Source organism: Hemitrygon akajei, chromosome 7 (genome assembly GCF_048418815.1).
Source record: "Hemitrygon akajei chromosome 7, sHemAka1.3, whole genome shotgun sequence".
Lineage (NCBI taxonomy): Eukaryota > Metazoa > Chordata > Chondrichthyes > Myliobatiformes > Dasyatidae > Hemitrygon > Hemitrygon akajei.
Window position 1 is genome coordinate 97,145,674 of NC_133130.1, and position 20,900 is coordinate 97,166,573.

At 41.2% G+C, this 20,900-nt stretch overlaps 1 protein-coding gene across 2 annotated transcripts in view; it reads right to left on the bottom strand.

Annotated features, from left to right (window-relative positions):
* The window catches only part of LOC140730717 (son of sevenless homolog 1), a 224,410-nt gene extending 210,539 nt beyond the window's left edge, over positions 1-13,871 (bottom strand). For both annotated transcript variants that reach the window (XM_073051524.1, XM_073051523.1), the window contains exon 1: positions 13,581-13,871. In XM_073051524.1, the coding sequence (XP_072907625.1) occupies positions 13,581-13,667 (87 nt within the window). In that variant the 5' untranslated portion in view covers positions 13,668-13,871. The remainder of the gene's footprint in view (positions 1-13,580) is intronic.
* Positions 13,872-20,900: the final 7,029 nt, after the last annotated feature.

Consider the following 20,900-nt stretch of genomic DNA (forward strand, 5'->3'; position numbering starts at 1 on the left):
ATCTTAAAATCCATATCCAAAACAATCAGAATAGTCATTCAAAGCACATTTAATTTTGGGGTTGGGGGGGTGTTGTAAAAAAGGATTAAGATGAACAGTGAAGTATTTTCCTCCCAAACACATTAGATTTGCCATTGCCTGGTGGGTATGAAAGCCTGTAATACAAAGCTTATTCATTTAGTGCAACAGATTACTGTAAAAATCTGGAGGCTGGGGATCGCATAGCTGCAACGTAAACAGTGAATGACTGAAATTAAATTATCATAGTTTATAAATCCCTATTTTGTTATAGATAACATTACTTGTAACACAATGATTGAACAAAGTATAAATTATTGCAAATTTAGCTCAAGTTCTTGGATTGTGGATTCAATTACATCCGGCTGGAAGGAATTACCAAGGTACAGTAAGATATGGTCATGGTAAAATCCATAAGCAAGAGCATGGACTCTGAACACTAAAGCGCAGGTTACTAAGCCAAGGAAAATCAGAAATTAATGACAATATAGTATTTTGAAAAGGCAAGGACAGAAACTCAACAGCAAGTAAGCTCAAAAACACAAGACATGCAATAAAATGCACAAGTGTAAATAGGTAGCAGATCCAAATTTCAAGAAGTTTGGTTTTTCCCATTTGTACCTTTCTAAGAAAACTGGAGCTAAGCTTTTCAAAACTTTTGTCATAAAAACACTCCGGGATCGTGCCTTCAACTTTTTGGTAACTTCTGTATTCCACTGCCAGGATAATAAAGACCAACATCCCGCTGTCTTCCTACATTCAACATCTTCAGTTTAATGATACCCGCATTACTCTCTAGAACAACATGTCAATCTCCACTAAAACAATGTTCTACTTTCATATTCTTGCCACCAAAGTGAATAATTTCAGATTTCCTTACGATACAGTGGCATGCAAAAGTTTGGGCACCCCTGGTCAAAATTTCTGTTGCTGTGAATAGTTAAGTGAGTAGAAGATGAACTGATCTCCAAAAGTTAGAAAGTTAAAGATGAAACATTCTTTTCAACATTTTAAGCAAGATTAGTGCATTATTTTTGTTTTGTTCAATTTTAGAGTGAAAAAAAAGAAAGGAGCACCATGCAAAAGTTTGGGCAGCCCAAGAGATTTGAGCTCTCAGATAACTTTTACCAAGGTCTTAGACCTTAATTGGCTTGTTAGGGCTAAGGCTTGTTCACAGTCATTGTTAGGAAAGGCCAGGCAATGCAAATTTCAAAGCTTTATAAATACCCGACTCCTCAAACCTTGTCCCAACAATCAGCAGCCGTGGGCTCCTCTAAGCAGCTGCCTAGCACTCTGAAAATTAAAATAAATGATGCCCACAAAGCAGGAGAAGGCTATAAGATGATAGCAAAGCGTTTTCAGGTAACTGTTTCCTCAGTTCATAATGTAATTAAGCAATGGCAGTTAACAGGAACGGTGGAGGTCAAGTTGAGGTCTGGAAGACCAAAAAAACTTTCCGAGAGAACTGCTCATAGGATTGCTATAAAGCAAATCAAAACCCCCGTTTGGCTGGAAAAGACCTTCAGGAAGATTTAGCAGACTTTGGAGTGGTGGTACACTGTTCTATTGTGCAGCGACACCTGCACAAATATGACCTTCATGGAAGAGTCATCAGAAGAAAACCTTTCCTGTGTCCTCACCACAAAATTCAGTGTCAGAAGTTTGCAAAAGAACATCTAAACAAGCCTGACGCATTTTGGAAACAAGTCCTGTGGACTGATGAAGTTAAAATAGAACTTTTTGGCTGCAATGAGCAAAGATATGTTTGGAGAAAAAGGGTGCAGAATTTCATGAAAAGTACACCTCTCCAACTGTTAATCATGGGGGTGGATCGATCATGCTTTGGGCTTATGTTGCAGCCAGTGGCACAGGGAACATTTCACTGGTAGAGGGAAGAATGAATTCAATTAAATACAACAATTTCTGGAAGCAAACATCATCTGAAGATGAAAAGAGGATGGCTTCTACAACAGGATAATGATCCTAAACTCACCTCAAAATCCACAATGGACTACCTCAAGAGGCGCAAGCTGAAGGTTTTGCCATGGCCCTCACAATTCCCCGACCTAAACATCATCAAGAATCTGTGAATAGACCTCAAAAGAGCAGTGCATGCAAGATGGCCCAAGAATCTCACAGAACTAGAAGCCTTTTGCAAGGAAGAATGGGCAAAAATCCCCCAAACAAGAATTGAAAGACTCTTAGCTGGCTACAGAAAGCGTTTACAAGCTGTGATATTTGCCAAAGGGGGTGTTACTGAGTACTGACCATGCAAGGTGCCCAAACTTTTGCTTCGGGCCCTTTTCCTTTGTTATTTTGAAACTGTAAAAGATGGAAATAAAGAAGTAATCTTGCTTAAAATATTAAAGAAATGTATCATCTTTAACTTTATGCCTTTTGGAAATCAAGTCATCTTTTACTCACTTGGCTATTCACAGTAACAGAAATTTTGACCAGGGGTGCCCAAACTTTTGCATGCCACTGTATATTTCAAACAGCAAACCCACGCTCAAATTCAACCAATCTATATCCCTTTGTAGACTCTGTTCTCCTCACAACATGCTTCCTCACCTCTTTGCAGAGACAGAAAATCTGACATCAATCCCTTCATCCAAGCCTTTAATATAGATTATAAAAAGTTTAAACTGCAGCACTGATCCTTGTGGAACTTTTACTCACAGCATGCCAACCTGAAAATGCCCCAGTTAATTGGACAATTCACAAACATTATTTCACAAGGTATATGGTATCTTACTAAATGTTCTCTGGAGAATCTAAATATACTATATCTTCTGGTTTCCTTTATCAAGCCTGCCTGCCCAACAGATCCACATATTTTCACATCACTACTTAACCTTGTGTTGATCTTCTGCCACCATCATTTTAATAACTGATTCTAGCAGTTTACTCAATGACAGATGTTAGGCCAGCTGCCTTTTTTTCTACGTACCCCACCATTCCTAAACAGGGATAATGATGTTTGCAGAAGCTAAGGAATTTCAGAGGATCATAACCAATGCATCCACCGCCTCAAAAGAATACCAAGAAACAGGCAATCAGGTCCAGAGGACACAAACTGAATTTTTCTTTGACATTTTCTTTGGTCATTTGTGTATCCAATTTATTTATTGATTAAAGGCAAGGAAAATTATAGAGTTTGTTAAGTGTGTTACTAACTTTGATTTACACTTTACCCTAAATTGTCACCGTTATCTAGGCAATGATACAAACAAAGTCCCATCCTATCTAGTTCCACCCAAATGTATTCTACTTCATGTTCCAAGCTAAAATCCTTTCTATTACCCTTATCTCATCCTCTATAAGGGCTACTCCTCCTCCTCCTCTATATTGCCTCTCTCCTGAAAGCATACTGGAAAATGCAATTGCCCACATCATTTGACACATCTCAATAACAGCATATATTTATTTCAATATTTATTATCAATTTGTCCATATGTGCTTTCAGATTAAGGGTCTTCAGCATTTCCTTTTTACTATTTTTCTCTACTCTAATTGGTGTGAAGAAGAAAGCATTAGATTTAAGCTAGAACAGGATGATAGATATAGATAGACAGACAGATAGATAGATACTTTATTGATCCCAAAGGAAATTAGTGTCACAGCAGCACAGATATACAAAGATACAAATATAAGAGAAGAAATAATAAAATTTAAGTTACCTCAAACAGTCTAACAGAAGGGGATCATCAGAGGCTATAGGTTGACTCATTATAGAGCCCAACAGCCGATGGTATGAATGACCTCACATAGTGCTCTTTGGAGCACCACAGTTATCTTAGTCTATTACTAAAAGTGCTCCTCTGTTCAGCCAAGGTGGCAAGCAGAGGGTGAGAAACTTTGTCCAGAATTGCCAGAATTTTCCGGAGGGTCCTTTGTTCTGCAACAACCTCCAGTGTCCAGTTTGACTCCTATAATAGAGCCGGCCTTTCAAATCACTATATTGAGTCTGTTGGCATCACCCCAGCACACCACAGCATAGAAGTTTGTGCAGACAACAACAGATTGGTAGAACATATTAAAGGAAAGGCCTTCATTCTCCAAAGGACCCCAGTCTCCTCAGGAAGTTGAGGCAACTCTGGCCCTTTTTGTACACAGCTTCAGTGTCAGTGCTCCATTCAAGTCTGTCATCCACTTGTCGGTCCTCACCATCAATAGCAATAGGGAGCAGTGCAGTCTTAGTCTTCCTAAAGTCCATCACCAATTCCTTTGTCTTACTGATGTTGAGCTGCAGATGATTCAGCTTGCACTATTTGACAAAATCCTCCACCTGTATTCATCTAACCGTCCTCCTTTGTACACCCAACTATTGCTAAATCAGAGAATTTCTGCAGATTACATGACTCAGTGCTGTATCTAAAGTCCGAGGTATACAGGGCAATCTGGAAGGGAGCCTGTGGGGCCCTAGTGCTGTTTATAGCCATGCCTGACACACAGCTCTGTAGCCGCACAAACAGTAGTCTGTCATTCAGGTAGTCCATTATCCATGATAAAAGGGAAGTGCCAACCTGCATTGAATGGAGTTTTCCCCTCAGCAATGTATGGAATTGAAGGCACTTGAGAAATCAAAAAACATGATCCTCACACTGCTGCCCTGCTTATCCAAATGGGAGTCAACTCTGTTCAGCAGGGTTGATGACAGCATTGCTGACTCCAATGTGTTCATGTTAGGCAAACTGCAGGGGATTGTGACCTGATCTAACCAGGGGTCAGAGGTGAGTCAGGACCAGCCTCTCTAGGGTCTTCATGATGTGAGGTCAGGGCCACGAGGATGGTAGCCATTCAAGACTTTTAGTTGCCCTTTCTTGGGTGCTGGGACCACACATGATGTTTTCCCACCTCAGTCAGGACTCTTTCCAGGCTGATATTGCATTTGCTTTTAGAGATGCAAAACCATTGTGTCTTATCTACAAAGCAACTGATTTCTGCATTCAGCAAGTGAAGAGAAGCAACTTTTTTTATTATTGGGAATATTGCTCAGTCTGAAGATTCATATCCTGATGGAGATTGGCAAAAAATATCACAGAAGTGATTTAAACTTGCATCCCAAAACACATCAGTGATTAATAAATTCCAATTTTGATCCACATCCTCTTTCAGATCAGTTTTGATGATAAAAGCAAGATACAAAATTATCTTAAGAATTCACACTAGGAATTATTCTTATTTAATCAAATGAAATCATTTGGCACATTGACATAAACAAAGAATCTCTGCTGAATCAGTATGCCATCACACAATTCAGGAAAATTTGTTTTGTACCACTTATGCTGACCAGTGCTGAGGCAGGCTCAAATGGAGCACTTGTACCTCAAGGATCTCTCGAATTCTGTGGCATTTCTGTGACATTCTGTATCTTATGTACAATATATAACATTTGTCAAAATTTGTTCACAATGTTTTCATGCATGAAACAATGACAGAAAAGGATTTATTGGAGGAAACAATTGCAATGTTAACATTAAGAATGGTCTAAAAAAGCATTAAAAAATGCCATGCCCAAAGCATAAACATTGCAAAAAAAAGCACCCTGCAATAAGCAGAAAAAGTGTAAGCCTTATCAAATCTTTGAAAACAATCCCAAAGTTTCCAGTATTTCTCCCTGTAATCATCCATCATGAACATCTTGCAATTAGATACTTGAAATTCAAAAACATTACATAAACGTTATGTAACTTAACAAATTTATCCACTGGAAGGGGGTGATTGAAAAAATCTTTTAAAAATTACAGATAAAATAGAGTTTAATGAGGGATAATCTACCATTAACGTCTAAAACCAGTTTGTAGCATAATACAGCAGGTATACATTTTGTTCTTTTCTCTTTATGAGTGGAGAGTTAGCAATAAAAAAATGTGTATAAAATTTGCGACAGACTTAAATGTATTGAAAGGGATGACTGCAAAAGCAGACCAGAGGCTGAGTACCCTTTGGCGAATCTTTTCCACTATCTACAAGACATGTCAGGAACATCGTAGAATATTCACTACTTGCCTAGATGGGTTCACCTCCAATAACTCAAGAAGCTCAACAATATCCTGGGAAAGACCATCGAGCATACTAGCACCCTTTTTACTACTCTAAACATTTTTCCTCTGCACAAGTTAACCTACACCATACACAAAACTCCCTTGTGCTTTGAAGTGCTTGCTGTCAGTAACTCAAGTTTCAGAAGCATACAGGGAAAATAAATCATTGTTGCTGAGTAGACCATGGGTTCACTGCCAAGTCTGAAATCTCGACCTAATACTATTCTTGTTCAGTCAAAGGCTGTGATGGCACACTTGAGGCAGTGATTAAATCTGTCATTGATATTCAGCTTTGCTGAGCAGTTGTTCCCAAGATATGAAGAGCCAATTATTGTTTTCCAGCAACTTGTCATGGAACTTTATTGCTGGGCATTGGAATTAATCTTATATGTTAATTACAAGTTGGTAAATGAATTTATTTGTTAATTTTTACAGAAAGCCTATTCTTAGGTGTGTTTTGATAAACATAATCAACAATGACTAGAACTCAGCCTCCAAATCTTTACATATTGAACTGTCATTTGCATTCAGCAACTCAATGATTTAGGCGGGAGTGGTCTCTATTCTGGAGCTGAGGCAACAGAGATTGGAATATTTCCTTTTCATCCAATAGTGTAGCTCCTTTCCAGACAGAGATGAAGTGTAATTCTGCAAAAGGGCTATTTTTCAGTTTGCCTTCCTTGGCTCCAATCTGCACTGAGATTAGGTTTGTCTTCATCATGTAGCAGAGGTTGATAAATGTAGAAGTGAAGACAAATTTCTTAGGGCAGCCAAACGTGAGAATGACTCTCCACAGCTCTCCTCAGTTCAGAAAGTCAATGTGTTTTTTTTTGTTATAAGTGTTAAGATGATTTAAAAAAGCACCCATGTATGATGCTGCTTTCTGCATTTTACAAATGCAGGTTAAAAAAAAGCTTTAAATCCCTCTACAGTTAGTATTATTTTATTTCTATATTAGAAAATATAGAGCATCAAATATCTTTATGACCAATGCAAAAAAAATTTAAATACATAGATGTGTTAATGCCAGAGATAAATTTAAAAAAAGGATCTCCACAGATCAAACATACCACTATACTTCTGTGATTGTCCTTTTTTAAAAAATCGGTTCAGTGAAAACTCTTGTGAGACCATGACCAAATTAACCATTAATGAATCCTCAATTTTAAAGTCAAGATTGGGAATCTGATTGCAAATGCTTGAAAATTGTTGGGCAAATTGATATCTTCCCTAGTGATATGGATGTCATAATCCTATCAACGTGGATATCGTAATAGAACATACCCAGGTTGTGATTGCATAGCTATTCAAGTTTGGCGACCCAGGCCTGTACCAGAAAACTGGGTATGATTTGCAGAAGGCTATTTCAAGGGTGAAGAGACAATTTTGAACATGGTTGGAGGCAAAATCAGATGCACGGCAACTCTGGCAGAGTCTGCAAGACATTACCTCCTACAATTGGCATGAATGGCAGCAATATTTCATTACCAGATGAACTCAACGCCTTTTATGCACACTTTGAAAGGGAGAACACAACTACAGCTGTGAAGATCCTTGCTGCACCTGATGACCCTGTAATCTCCATCAGAGGCCAATGTTAGGCTGTCTTTAAAGAGAGTGAACCTTCGCAAGGCGGAAGATCCCGATGGGGTACCTGGTAAGGTTCTGAAAACCTGTGCCAACCAACTAGTGGGAGTATTCAAGAACATTTTCAAGCTCTCACTGATATGGGTGGAAGTTCCCACTTGCTTCAAAAAGACGACAATTATACCAGTGCCTAAGAAGAATAATGTGGGCGGCCTTATTGACTATTGCCTGGTAGCACTCACATCAACAGTGATGAAATGCTTTGAGAGGTTGGTCATAACTAGACTGAGCTGCCTCAGCAAGAACCTGGACCTATTGCAATTTGCCTTTCAGCACAACAGGTCAATGGCAGACACAATCTCAATGGTGCTCCACATGGCTTCAGACCACCTGGACAACACAAACACCTACATCAGGATGCTGTTCATCGACTATAGCTCAGCATCTAATACCATCATTTCCACAATCCTGATTAATAAGTTGCAGAACCTGGGCCTCTGTACTTCCCACTGCAACTGGACCCTCGACTTCCTAACCAGAAGACCACAATCTGTGCGAATTGGTGATAACATCTCCTCCTCGCTGATGATCAACGCTGGCGCACCTCAGGGGTGTGTGCTTAGCCCACTACTCTACTCTCTATATACACATGACTGTGTGGCTAGGCATAGCTGAAATACTATCAATTTGCTGACGATACAACCATTCTTGGTAGAAACTCAGAAGGTGACGAGAGGGCGTACAGGAGTGAGATATGCCAACTAGTGGAGTGGTGCTGCAGCAACAACCTGGCACTTAATGTCAGTAAGATGAAAGAGCTGACTGTGTACTTCAGGAAGGGCAAGACAAAGGAACACATACTAACCTCCAGAAGTGGAGAGAGTGAGCAGCTTCAAGTTCATGGGTATCAAGATCTCTGAGGATTTAACCTGGTTCCAAGATATCAATGTAGTTATAAAGAAGGCAAGATAGCAGTTATACTTTATTAGGAGTTCGAAGAGATTTGGTATGTCAACAAATACACTCAAAAACTTCTATAGAGATGTACCGTGGAGAGCATTCTGACTGGCTGTATCATTGTCTGGAATGGAGGGGCTACTGCACAAGACCAAAAGAAGATGCAGAAGGTTGTAAATCTAATCAGCTCCATCTTGGGTACTAACCTACAAAGTACCCAAACATCTTCAGGGAGTGGTGTCACAGAAAGGCAGCGTCCATTATTAAGGACCTCCAGCACTCAAGGCATGCCCTTTTCTCACTGTTACCATCAGGAAGGAGGTACAAAAGCCTGAAGGCACACACTCAGCGATTTAGGAACAGCTTCTTCCCCTCTGCCATCCTATTCCTAAATGGATAGAGAATCTTTGGACACTACCTCACATTTTTTGAAATATACAACATTTCTGTTTTTGCATGTTTTTTAAAAAATCTATTCAATATATGTAATTGATTTGCTTGTTTATTATTAATATTTTTTGTTTATTTTTTTCTGATAGATTATGTATCATATTGAATTGCTGCTAAGTTAACAAATTTCACGTCACATGATAATAAACTTGATTCTGATTCTGCTAATAAAATCCTGTTCACAATTCTCCTTAAATCTCCAGGTTTTTCAAATGGCAGGAGATGAAATAATTGCTCTTTTTTGTGAAGTTTTGTACCTCTAGCCAAAAAATTCAATATTTAACTAGTTATCAACAATAGTTATTCAAACATGTTTTGGAATTAGAGTTTTTTTATAATTCTGTATATGAAATATTAGCCAGCCGGAGATGTAATAGCATCACCACTGGACTTCGAAGCAAATGGTCACAAGTTTGAACCCAGTCAGCTCCTTGCAAATCAGCCTCATAAAACAGTCAAATGCTACGGAAATGCTACAAAAATGCAACTTGATGCAGCTAGGCGCAAAAAGGAACAATATGAAATACACAGACCAAATTATCCTAAATACTGCTGCATTAGTGTCCAGAACATCTTAAAAGTTCTAGTACAAGATATAACAGATGGCATTCTAAAGCAATATCTGAAAACAATTAGAATTAGTTAACATTTGATCACTTTAGAAATGTGCATATCTTTAAAGTAAATTAGTTTTCAATATAAAAATAACTGACCTGTGAAATTAATTCAGAACTTTTATATACAGGGAAATGCATAATGATAATTCATTTATTATCGCATGTACTGAGAAACAATGAAGAGTTTTTGTTTGCATGCATCAACAGATCATTCCATATACAGGTACACTGAGGTGGTACAAAAGGAAGACAAAACAGAAATCATGATGATGTAGATTGAGAGATCAGAAGTTTACTTGAACAATCAAGGGGTCCACTGAAGTGTCTCATAACAGTGCAGAAGCTGTCCCTGAACCTGGTGGTATTTGTTCTCAAGTTTTTCTACTGCCTGGCAAAAGGGGCAAGAAGAAAGAATGAGCAGAGTGGCAAAGTCTTAATACAATGGCTTGTTTCCCCATCGAGGAGAGGCTGGGTGGGCTACATTCACAACTTTTAACAATTTCTTATGGCCTTGGGCAGAGCAGTTGTCATACCAAGCAATGATGCACCCTAATAGGATGCTTTCTTATGGTGCATCTGTAAAAATTGAGAGTGTCATAGGGGACATATTGAATATTCTTAGCTTTCTGAGGAAGTAAAGGCACAGATGTTTCAGGATACAAATGTTCTACGGGCTAATACACAAGTGAAATATCAAATTCCATGTCTCCAGTTTGAAGAACTGCACAATCATGCAGCACCAAAGGTCTTCCTGGGAATGTTTAAAGATGATTGCAATATTCAGTTAAATTCTCAAGCTAGCGTCCCAGTAGACAGAACAACACTTGAGACAAGAGCTGATATGTCACAACTAAACTTCATAACACCAAGTGCAAGATGATAGACAGCTCCTTCTTTGGTTAACATTAAGAAATTTGACACAATTAGTATTCTGAAAAGTCACTTTTTAGAATTCCAGACTAAATCAGTCACATAAATACTGCAATTGCATCAGATCAGAGATAAAGTCTAATCTGAAGAACACATCTTTTGAGTCTTTCCATCATCTTCAAGGCACTAATCAGGAATGTGATGTCATCTTCTTACCTAGATAAATACAGTTCAAACAACACTCAAGAAGCTTGACACAAGACAAAGTACCTATTTGACTGGCTCACCTTGAAACATTATCACCTTCCATAAATACTACAACTTTGCTGCAACATAAATCCAAGTCACCAAGATTTCAATCGTTACCAGCAATGTCTCTATCCCAAATGAATAACTAAATAGGTAAACGAATGAAAAAACCCTAACATTCACCCCTACAACTGCATAAACACAAAGACATATAGGAACACCACAATTTACAAGATCCTCTTAGGTTACACACCATCCTAACTTGGAAAGATGTCAACAATCCTCCATTATTACCTAGTTGAGATTTTGGTAGTTATTAGCTTACAGCTGTATAGAAAGGTATCCAACATCCCTGTCTTCAAGGGAAATTATGAAAAGGTGATAAATTTCAACCTCCCCCATTAAGACCCACAACCAATGAAACAATAAAATGCTGTGCCTATGCCAGCACTTTGAAATAGCTGTGCAATTAGACCTAGTTTTCCCCTCATTGACCTGCAAATCTTTCCTGTTAAAGTATATATACAAACTCCTCTTGAAAGCTGCTATTAAACCTGGTTCTACTATCCTTCAAATAAGTTCAACACAAACTCATATGAAATTGAAAATTTGAAAATACTATTCACCAGATCAGACAGCACATCTGGAGAGAGCAACTGAGTTAATATTTGAAGTGAATAGGATTCATTTTAGAAACTAGATAAAGTTAAAGATAAAACACTACATAGAAAGGAAATATGGCAGATTAGAGACCAGGAAAGATTGAATAACTAAAGCACTGATGGGTGATAAAAGTGACTAAAGTGCAGGAAGAGTGATAAAGGCCAGGAAAAAAAAACTTCTGGATTATGTAAAACCTTGCTCCGTAATAAAAAGTTATATTCATTTCTTCTGATTCTTTGATTAACTTAATTCAAAAAAAATTTTGAAGTAAACTTTCCAAATGGACATTATGCTTCAAAAGTATATATTCTGCTTTATAATTCACTTCGTAATTCAATTAGGGTGTTTTTACATTTAAAAGCAAAATTTTAGTAACATTTAGAACCAACTTCACTAGAGACTGCACATAAAGCAAAAAAAGGCAAACTGCTGGAGAAACTCGGCTGGTTCTGTCCTGATGCAAGGTCTCCTTGCGAAACATCAATTAGCCCCCGTCATCTCCCAGCAGCGAGTTCCTCTGCAGCTTGTTTTTTTAAATCATTCATTCATATTATTTGCTTAAGTACTTTACACCTTGACAAGAACCACTCTCTCCACCCTCCATAAATAACATAAGACAATGCATTCATATTATTATATACCGGTACATATTATGTATTGTATTACTGCCGCAACAACAAATTTCAGGACACATGTCGGTGATAATAAGCCTGATTCTGATTCAAAATCTCTTCCCATGTGCAGACTCATGCACTATCAACATCTGAATTAAGTGTTCACTGTTTCATGCACCCAAGGCTAGACTTCTGTGTCACACCAGTCATGTCAGTTTTTTCATTGTGAATAATTATCACTTCTCTAAAAGAGATCCACAAGAGGATACCAGAGGATATAAAAAATAATCAAATTCAGTTCCATCTGAGGTCAGATATACCAAGTATGATGAATAAATATATTGACATCCACAGCACTTTTATATTTTGTAGTGCATTATTTATTTTATAATACAGAAAATGTTGCTTTGTAACCAGGGCACTGTTGTTCAGAAGCTACAATGGTATTTCTAAATGAACCCAAAAAAAGTTAATTCGGGTATGAAATATCAGTGTTTTAGAATTGTTCTAACAATTTGTTCTCAAAATCACTTTTAAGTTACTTGCCTCAGAACTTAAAGGTAACTAACATTCTGCACTTGAGTTTTCATGTAAACAGTCAATGATGCTTCAAAACTGAGTTCTGATTGCAGAAAACGGGATTGAAAGCCCATCCCTACATCCTCTTAAAATTTATCTCATCAGTACACCCACCAAACGTCAGGATACCATTTTAGTCATAAATTTCACACCGTCTTAAATCACACAAAAAGAAAGAGGGAGGAGCATCTGAAATCCCATTTTTGCACTCTCATGCCGTTCGCTACCCAGACAAATCCGCAGGACGAATATGCACCTTGAAGGCGACCAATGACAAGGCGCACTACCCGAGCCCAACGAGAAACACAACTGACCGCATATACCGGAATCTGGAGCAATAAACTGCATGAGGAACTCCACGGATTGGGCAGCATCTGCGGGAGGAAAAAAATTGATGCAGGCTTCTAACCGAAAACGTCCACAATTTCTTTCCTCCGACAGATGCTGCTCGACCCGCTGAGTTCCTCCAACAGCACATTCTTTGCTGCCCAAACATACACAAATCGTCCAACAATTAAATCAAACATAATTTACACCAGGAAGTAACTAAATCAAATCAGGTAAAACTCAAATTGCAGATTAAGAGATTTATGCGACAACAGGACTGAAACGTTGCACAAAGTTGCTCTCTATCGAGGATATCATTTGCTAAACCTACTGTGCACTATTCCAATAAAGCAAGTCTTCTGTCAGGAAACGAGCACCACAAACGTTGTCATTGATTTACTTAACAAATCGCACAGGCAGCCAAATCGCCACCGAAAGAAAATGAAAAACAAAAACACCAAGTTGATGCATTTCCCCATTCACCACCAACCCACTCCCGCCCCTTTCCATGTCAAAAATAAAACCCAACTGTATAAACGTAACAAGGCTGCGTTGGTGTGATCTCCGAGCACACCCAATGAGCCCGGGAGCAAGGCGCTTACCTTCCGCAGAGCAGTGACGAGCAGACCCCGCCATTTGGGTGCATTGTCCTCGCTGAAGAAATCGTACTGTTGCTGCGGCTGTTGCATGGTGCAGCCTCCAGCCAGCGGGCGCGCACCCGCACTCTCCCTCGCCTCGACAGCAGACGTCTTCCACTCCCCTCCACCGGGTGATCCCGAGACAAAAAATACCTCTCTCTCACCCCCTTTACAAACCTCCCTCCCTCACTTGCTCAAGCGCTGGCCGGCCGTCTCTCATTCCAGTCACAGCGAAACCTCTCCCTCCGAAAAAAAAACGTCTTCTTACCCCCTTCCCTCCCTCCACCCACCCCTCCCCACCTAAAGTTTTTGGAATTGATCGTTCCCCCCCTCAACTTTCTTTTATTTTATGTGGCTCTGTCCCGCCTCACCACCCCCACTCCCCCGACTCCGGCCCGGCTGCCCCCCGCTCGCCCGCCGGGGGACACCATCCGGCTGCCCGAGCGCTCGGGGAGTCGGGCGCCCGAGACGCACCGCGCGCCCGCCCGCCCGCCGCCCGCCGCCCTCGCGCCCTCTCCCAACGGCTCGTCTCCCCCCTCCACCCTCCCGAGACGAGAGCGCCGGCGGCCAACAGTCGCCCTGAGGGGAAGGGGGAGGTTGGCACTCGCCAGCTGACCTCACTTACAGGATCCCAATCTGGATTTTTCTCTCTTTTCTCCCCCTTTTCCCCCTGGTATCTACGATCACATCCTGGGACCCCAGCTCCGCGCCGCCGTTTGAGGAGGGAGAGAGAGAGAAGAAGAAAAATTAGAGGAGAGGGGGGAGTCGGTAGAAATCGCCCCTTTAACTACAAAATAACCACAGAAAAAAAAATGTCCCGTGTGTTGTCTTCAAACTTGAGGGCTAGGCGCGACTGCGCATGCGGGCAGCCGCATTTTCCTTCTCGCCGAACGCGGAAAAGGAACAGGGTGAAAGGTCGTCGTCTACGGGCGGCCGCTCGCAGCCTCTTCTGGGAAATGGAGTCCCTTGCCGGAGATGCTGAGCTGAAGGGGAGGGAATTGTTGACGCTGGAATCCTTGTATATAAATAAGATTACTGAGATATTTAGTTGGTTGGGTCATTCCTCTGGAGTAAGCGAGATACACATCACTTCTAACGGCGGCGACCTTTCATCAGAGCTGAGCATTGTATTTTTCTGCAGTTTCCAGTACTAGCGCAGTGTGAGAGGGATTACTAAATATATCATCCCAGGCAGGGTATCCCCACTTGGTAGGGGTCCAAGGCATTAAAAAAAAGGTTGGGAACTCCTCATCGCGGGGAATAATCATTTAAAATTCCGTAGCCATTGTCTGTGGTGTCGTACGCATAAATTCTGCAGGTTGATGTTGCTGCTGGAATTATTCCTGCTGCAGTTTGAACTATTGAATTCATTTTTGCATCTCTCTTCCCTCCCCTCCTCCCGCCCTCTTAGCCCCACTGTGCATCTACAGAAGTTTGTCAGAGTTTAGATGACATGCCGAATCTGCGCGTTCATCTAAATGTGCAGAGAGGCGCTGCCGTGTTTTCTTTGTAAAGGCACTTAAGTGCTGATCTCAGCGCAGGTCCTCTAATATAACCACACCAAGGAATTTTACGTGACTGACCCTCTGCACTCCCAAGTACTGGCTCGTGGACCCGCCCCCGTTTCTTCCTCCTGTAGTTTTTTTTTGCTGACATTGAGTGAGAGGTGGTTGTGGCACCATTCAACCAAATTTGAATGAGAACAAACTTAAATATGGCATTGGAGCTGTACTTAGCCTGGCAGTCATATTCATAAACTAAGTAGAGCAGGAGCTAAGCACGCAGCCTCGTGCAGATGATGATTGTGGAGGAGATGTTGCTGCCGATCTGTACAGATTGGAGTCTGCAAATGAGGAAATCGAGGATTCAGTTGCACAAGGAAGTATTGCGACCCAGGTCATGGAGCTTATTGATTAGTTTCTTTGACCACAATCCAATCAGGCAGCAGTCTGCACAGAATGCCTTTCAGGACTTAAGGGAGAAGAAGGCAGCATCTTCTGTTGTAACACACACAAGATGCTGGAGGAACTCAGCAGGTCAGGCAGCATCTATGGAAAAGAGTAAATACTCAACATTTCAGGCTGAGACCCTTCTTCAGGACTGAAGTATTGTCTATTGGATCATTTCCTGAGATGGTCTCACTTGGATGATGTTGAGAATCAGACCCTTCATGCAAAGCTGGGCTCCCAATACTATCACACAGAACCCTTGAGCTAGTTGCAGTGCAGACAAGATGGTTGCCCATCTCCTTGTTGACTGTGCTTGCTAAGAAGTTATTCTTTCCTGGGTTTTGTGAAATTCCCTCATCTCCCTCACTTTCTAACCACTCTTGAAGATAAATGATCTCTTGATGTTCCTCCAAATTGCTACCGTCCTGTGCAAGGTAGAATCAAAAAGGGGTTTCACAGTTCTACAACCTGAAACCACTGACTCCATAAAGTTTCTATTTCCTGGTTTCTTCTTCATCTCCCATATCCCCTTGCCAGATTTCTTGCTTTTCTGCAGGTGACAGTCAGCAAAAATGAGGGAATGGTCAGAGAAGACATCGGTAGTTCTGTTTATGTGTGCATGGTTCACCAATAGTAATCATCTCAGAAACCTTACTGAGCTGTCTGGCCAAAGCGCTGCACCTGCAGGGTTGCTGAAGTTGTTGCATCTTCAGCTTCTTTTGTTGCTTCAGTCAGCACTCTGGAGATAATGTCCAGTTTGTACACTGTGCCAAACCTTTCAGCTGCATTGATAATAAATTTGAAGTCATTCCCAGAATGATGGGTCAGGACATAGCCAATAGCAGTGGGAACAGCTAGAGGATAGCCGTTCATTCATTTTCCCGAGCTGGACGTATGCAGAGATTAGCTGGAGCAAAGTGTTCCTGTACATTACATCTGCTGTAAGGAAACAGTCACAGCCACCTTTCCGACGTCAGTGATGGGGAAGTTCCTTCCACAATCAGAGCAGAGGAGCAGCAGTTGCTACCTTCTGAGCATGTGCTATAGGGTCATCATCGCAACCACTGTTGGTGGTTGCCCAGGTGCAATATCCCAAAGGTTGCAAAATATTTGCAGTTATCTTTAATCCCATTGTTTTGTAGCCTTAAAGTCTAAAACTACATTGGTATAGTTAATTATTCTACATACAACATACATAACCTATTGTGTCTGCACTGGGTGAAGGTGAAGATGCAGCTCTTCAGCTCCCACTCGGGTTAAGTTCCATCGCAGTGAAGTTGCCATTGTTGCCGAGTGGAGAGCCACTTGCTTTTCAGTTGTCTCCTTCACCTGTTACTCAAGAAAATTTATTATCAAAGTATATATATGTTATCACATCCTACCTTGAGATTTCTTTCTTTGCAGGCATTTACAAGAAAATAAAGAAATACAGTGCCTGTTGCCACCACTATTTTAGGCAGCATATTCCAGAATCCAACCACCCTCTGGGGGAAAAAAAACACTTCTTCAGGTCGTACAGAGCTTCTGTCTCTTACCACTGCATCAGTTGTTTGATAGGACTTTGGCAGTTATCCTCAACAGGCATGAGTGAAGTCACGCAAGACCTCATGTTGAGAGCTATTTCATTAGCTCTCTACCTTTGCTCCCTCTGGAATTCCCTTCCAATTATGGCAAGCATGCAATAATATTACCTTATCTACACAGCCTTAGCCTATTCTTAAATCAACTGACTAGAGAGTATTGGTTTGCATCTGAACATGAAAGAAACTAAATATGTCATTGGTTGTATCTGTCAGACTCTGCCCATCAGTTGCTGAGTAACTTGGGTGTACTAATGATCACTACTTTTTAATGCTGGATGCTGAGGAGTGCATTCTGTTGTTATGGAAAAGGATGAAAGAATTAAATTTTGTCGGGTCACCATGCCTTTTGTTAACAATTACATTTGTCTAAGTGGCCAAGTAAATTTGGGAATGATTGAGAGGCTACAAATTGAAGTGCAGAGGGCACAACCTCCTCCAAGAGGACCACAACCTTGTCATGGTTTGGAGGCTTGCATGCCTCAATGACCTGGCTGGAGTCAGGGCTTTATGCTTTGGCTCCTGGTAGGGTCACCCATGCCAAACAGGTCAAAGGGTGGAGGCCAGGCTAAGAGTGGTCCACCGGTCCTCCAGGTTCAGGGGTTCAGCTCAGGGCCAACAACCCTGACTGGTGAAGCAAAATTGTTACAGAAACAACAATGAAGAATCCTTCTACATCTGAGAGTGACGGTATTCCTGAGCCTCCACCTGAGACCTGCATGACTGACAGCAGTGAAAACCAAGAGATTGCTACTGACATGATGAAGGAAGCCATTAACACCGCCAGAGATGGAAGACCAGTGGCATAATGGGCAAAAGAGAGATATACAACCTTGAGATCTGTCTCCTTACAGGCAGCCACAAAACAGAGAAGCCCAGTAGGATCCATTATAAACAGAAGGCCATCAAGCACCCAGTGTACAGAAAAATAAACAAATCATGCAAACAATAAAAGTAAGCAAATAACATTCAGAACCGAAGTTCACAAAAGTGAGTCCACCGCCACGAAGCCGCTCATCACTGCAGACAATCAAGGGGTTCATTGCAGGCCACAGACTCAGTTCAGCATAGGGACGAGTAAACGTCACAGAGCAGCGAGCTGAACACCGGCTCCGACACCCTGACCTTATCAGTCTGGCCAGTCTGTAAAGCAACCAAACAGCAGGTTGTTCCTCGCTCTTCAACCCATGCCTTGCCCCATCGATATGCTCTCGGACCCGGACCCTATTGCTTCAACTTGGCCCATGCCTGACCTTTCCAATTCAGCCTGATGCTTTGACTCTGCCTCACCTCAGTTCTGCTGCTTCGAATTGCCCCCAAGTCCTCTCCAGCAACCAAACATTGGCTTGTTTCCCACTGCCTTGATTCATCCCGTACATGCCACACCACAACCCTCCTGTGCCCACAAGACTTCACACCATAAAAATTCCAGGCCGTTTGAACAGGCAGTTCAAAGCTCAAGGGAAGAAGTGTGAGTAATACAGTAGTTAATAGTTGTGTTTGTTGCCAGTAAGTCATCACTGTGCTGCACCAGCACCACCTTAAACCAGGTTGGAAAATATTACCAAGATGCATGACGGTTGATCACAGAATGGTTTGAAAGCAAGAATGAAAATTGAGGCTTTTCCACCACTTTATGTTTCATAGAGGAGTAGAATATAAAAACAAGGATAAAATGTTGAGGCCTTTTAAGGCAGTGGTGAGGCCTCACTTGGAGAACTGTGAGCAGTTTTGGGCCCCTTATCTAAAAACAGATGTGCTGACACTGGAGTTTATAGGATGTTCACAAAAGTGATTCTGGGAATGAAAGGGTTAATTTATGCTGAGCATTTGATGGCTCTGGACCGGAACTCACTGGAATTTAGAAAGGTAAGTGGGGGGTGGAATCTTGTTGAAATCTTTTGAATGTTGAAAGGTCTAGATAGAGTGGATGTGGAGAGGATGCTTCCTATAGTGGGGGAAACTAGGACCAGAGGGCACAACTTCAGAATAGAGGGATGTCCATTTAGAATGGAGAAGAGGAACAATTTCTTTAGCCAGAGACTGAGGAACCTATGGAATTTGTTGCCACAGGCAGCTGTGGGTATATTTAAACTGGAGGTTGATAAGTTCTTGATTAGTCCGGGTGTGAAAGGTTACAGGGCAAAGGCAGGAGAATGGAGTTGAGAGGAAAATGGATCAGCCATGACAAAATGGCAGAGCAGACTCAATGGGCTGAATGGCCTAATTCTGCTCTATGTTGTATGGTCTTATATTTCAGCATTTATCCTATTTCCTTTTTGTGATTTTCTATTTCCATTTCCTCTGGGATTAGTTGTCCCATTCTCATTCTTTCACAGGCCTTTCATTCACTTATTTTTGCTACAATTTACCCCATCACAAACATCCTGAATTTACACCTTATCTTCCTCCTTTCCTCATACTTTAAAACTTAGCTCTTAATTTTCCCAGTCTTGATGAGATGTTATTAACCTATCCTACCAGACATTAGTAGGAGAGTTCAAATTAAGAGGTTAACTTTTCCATCAACTCTGGAGTCAGAAAAGCTGCCCTCTCTCCTCTGACTTTGTGTGTTGTATCAAGCCCTTTGCCAAATGTATCAGGAGGGACAGGGTGAGAAGATGGGGATGATGCCACACATTGGGGGAACTCGGGTCAAAACCTCCCTATACGTCACTGTCTTCTGCTTGGATTCACTGTTGGTCTGGGTACTGATCAGCATCAATGTCCAGTTTGAAGGGACTTCAGCAGCCAAAGTCAATCAAAGGCAAGACCACATTCCCTGCAACTGGTTCAACTGATTCTTTGTTCCCTTTACCATCAGGTCTGATTACCGAAAGAGACAGGGAACTTTTGAAAATCTTCCTGTCAGGAAAATAAACATACCATGCACGTTCACAGCATTCACGAACTTGAAACATGTGAAGGAACAATTTAAATACAAATTCAAATAAAATACAGTATTCATTGCTGGACGGTTTTGCACCATGGTGCTGGAAAAGTTGTCTTCTTGCTTCAAAGTGGGAGCAGGTGAGGAAACAAGAGTAAAAGAGAATCCGAAAGAGAAAAAGTGAGAAGCAGTGGCAAAGTGAAGAAAAAACAGCAATAAGAAAAAGAATTAATTGAAACCCCAATTGAGAAAGACAGAAATAGTGAAAAAGTAACTACAAAATGAGACTAGCAACAAGAGGGTGGCGTCATATATTGTATCTATTTTATGTAACTTACTGTGATCAAATAGTTTCATGTTTTTCAGTTATGTCTGCAGATGGGCAATATTAATACTCTGGATTTAGCTTGTATATTCTTGACGTAATAATTTCCTCCAGGTCCATCTCATAATGCTGAGGCTTTATAAGGCATTGCTCAGACTCCACTTGGGGTATTGTTAACAGTTTTGGACCCCTTAGGATGTGGCTGGCATTGGAGGGGGTCCAAAAGAATGGCCCAGGGAATGAAGGGATTGAAGTATGATGAGCATTTAATGGCTGTGGACCTATACTTGCTGGAGTTTAGAAGAACCTCATTGAAACCTTTTGAATAGCGAGAGGACTAGATAGAGTGGATGTGGAGAGGATGTTGCCCATAATGGGAGAGTCTAGGACCAGAAGGCACAGCCTGAGGAGGGAAGGATGTCCCGTTAGAACAGAGATGAGGAGGAATTTGAGGATAGTGAATCTGTGGAATTAATTACCATAGGCGGCAGTGGAGGCCAAGTCATTGGGTGTCTTTAAAGAGGGGATAGGGCAGGAAAA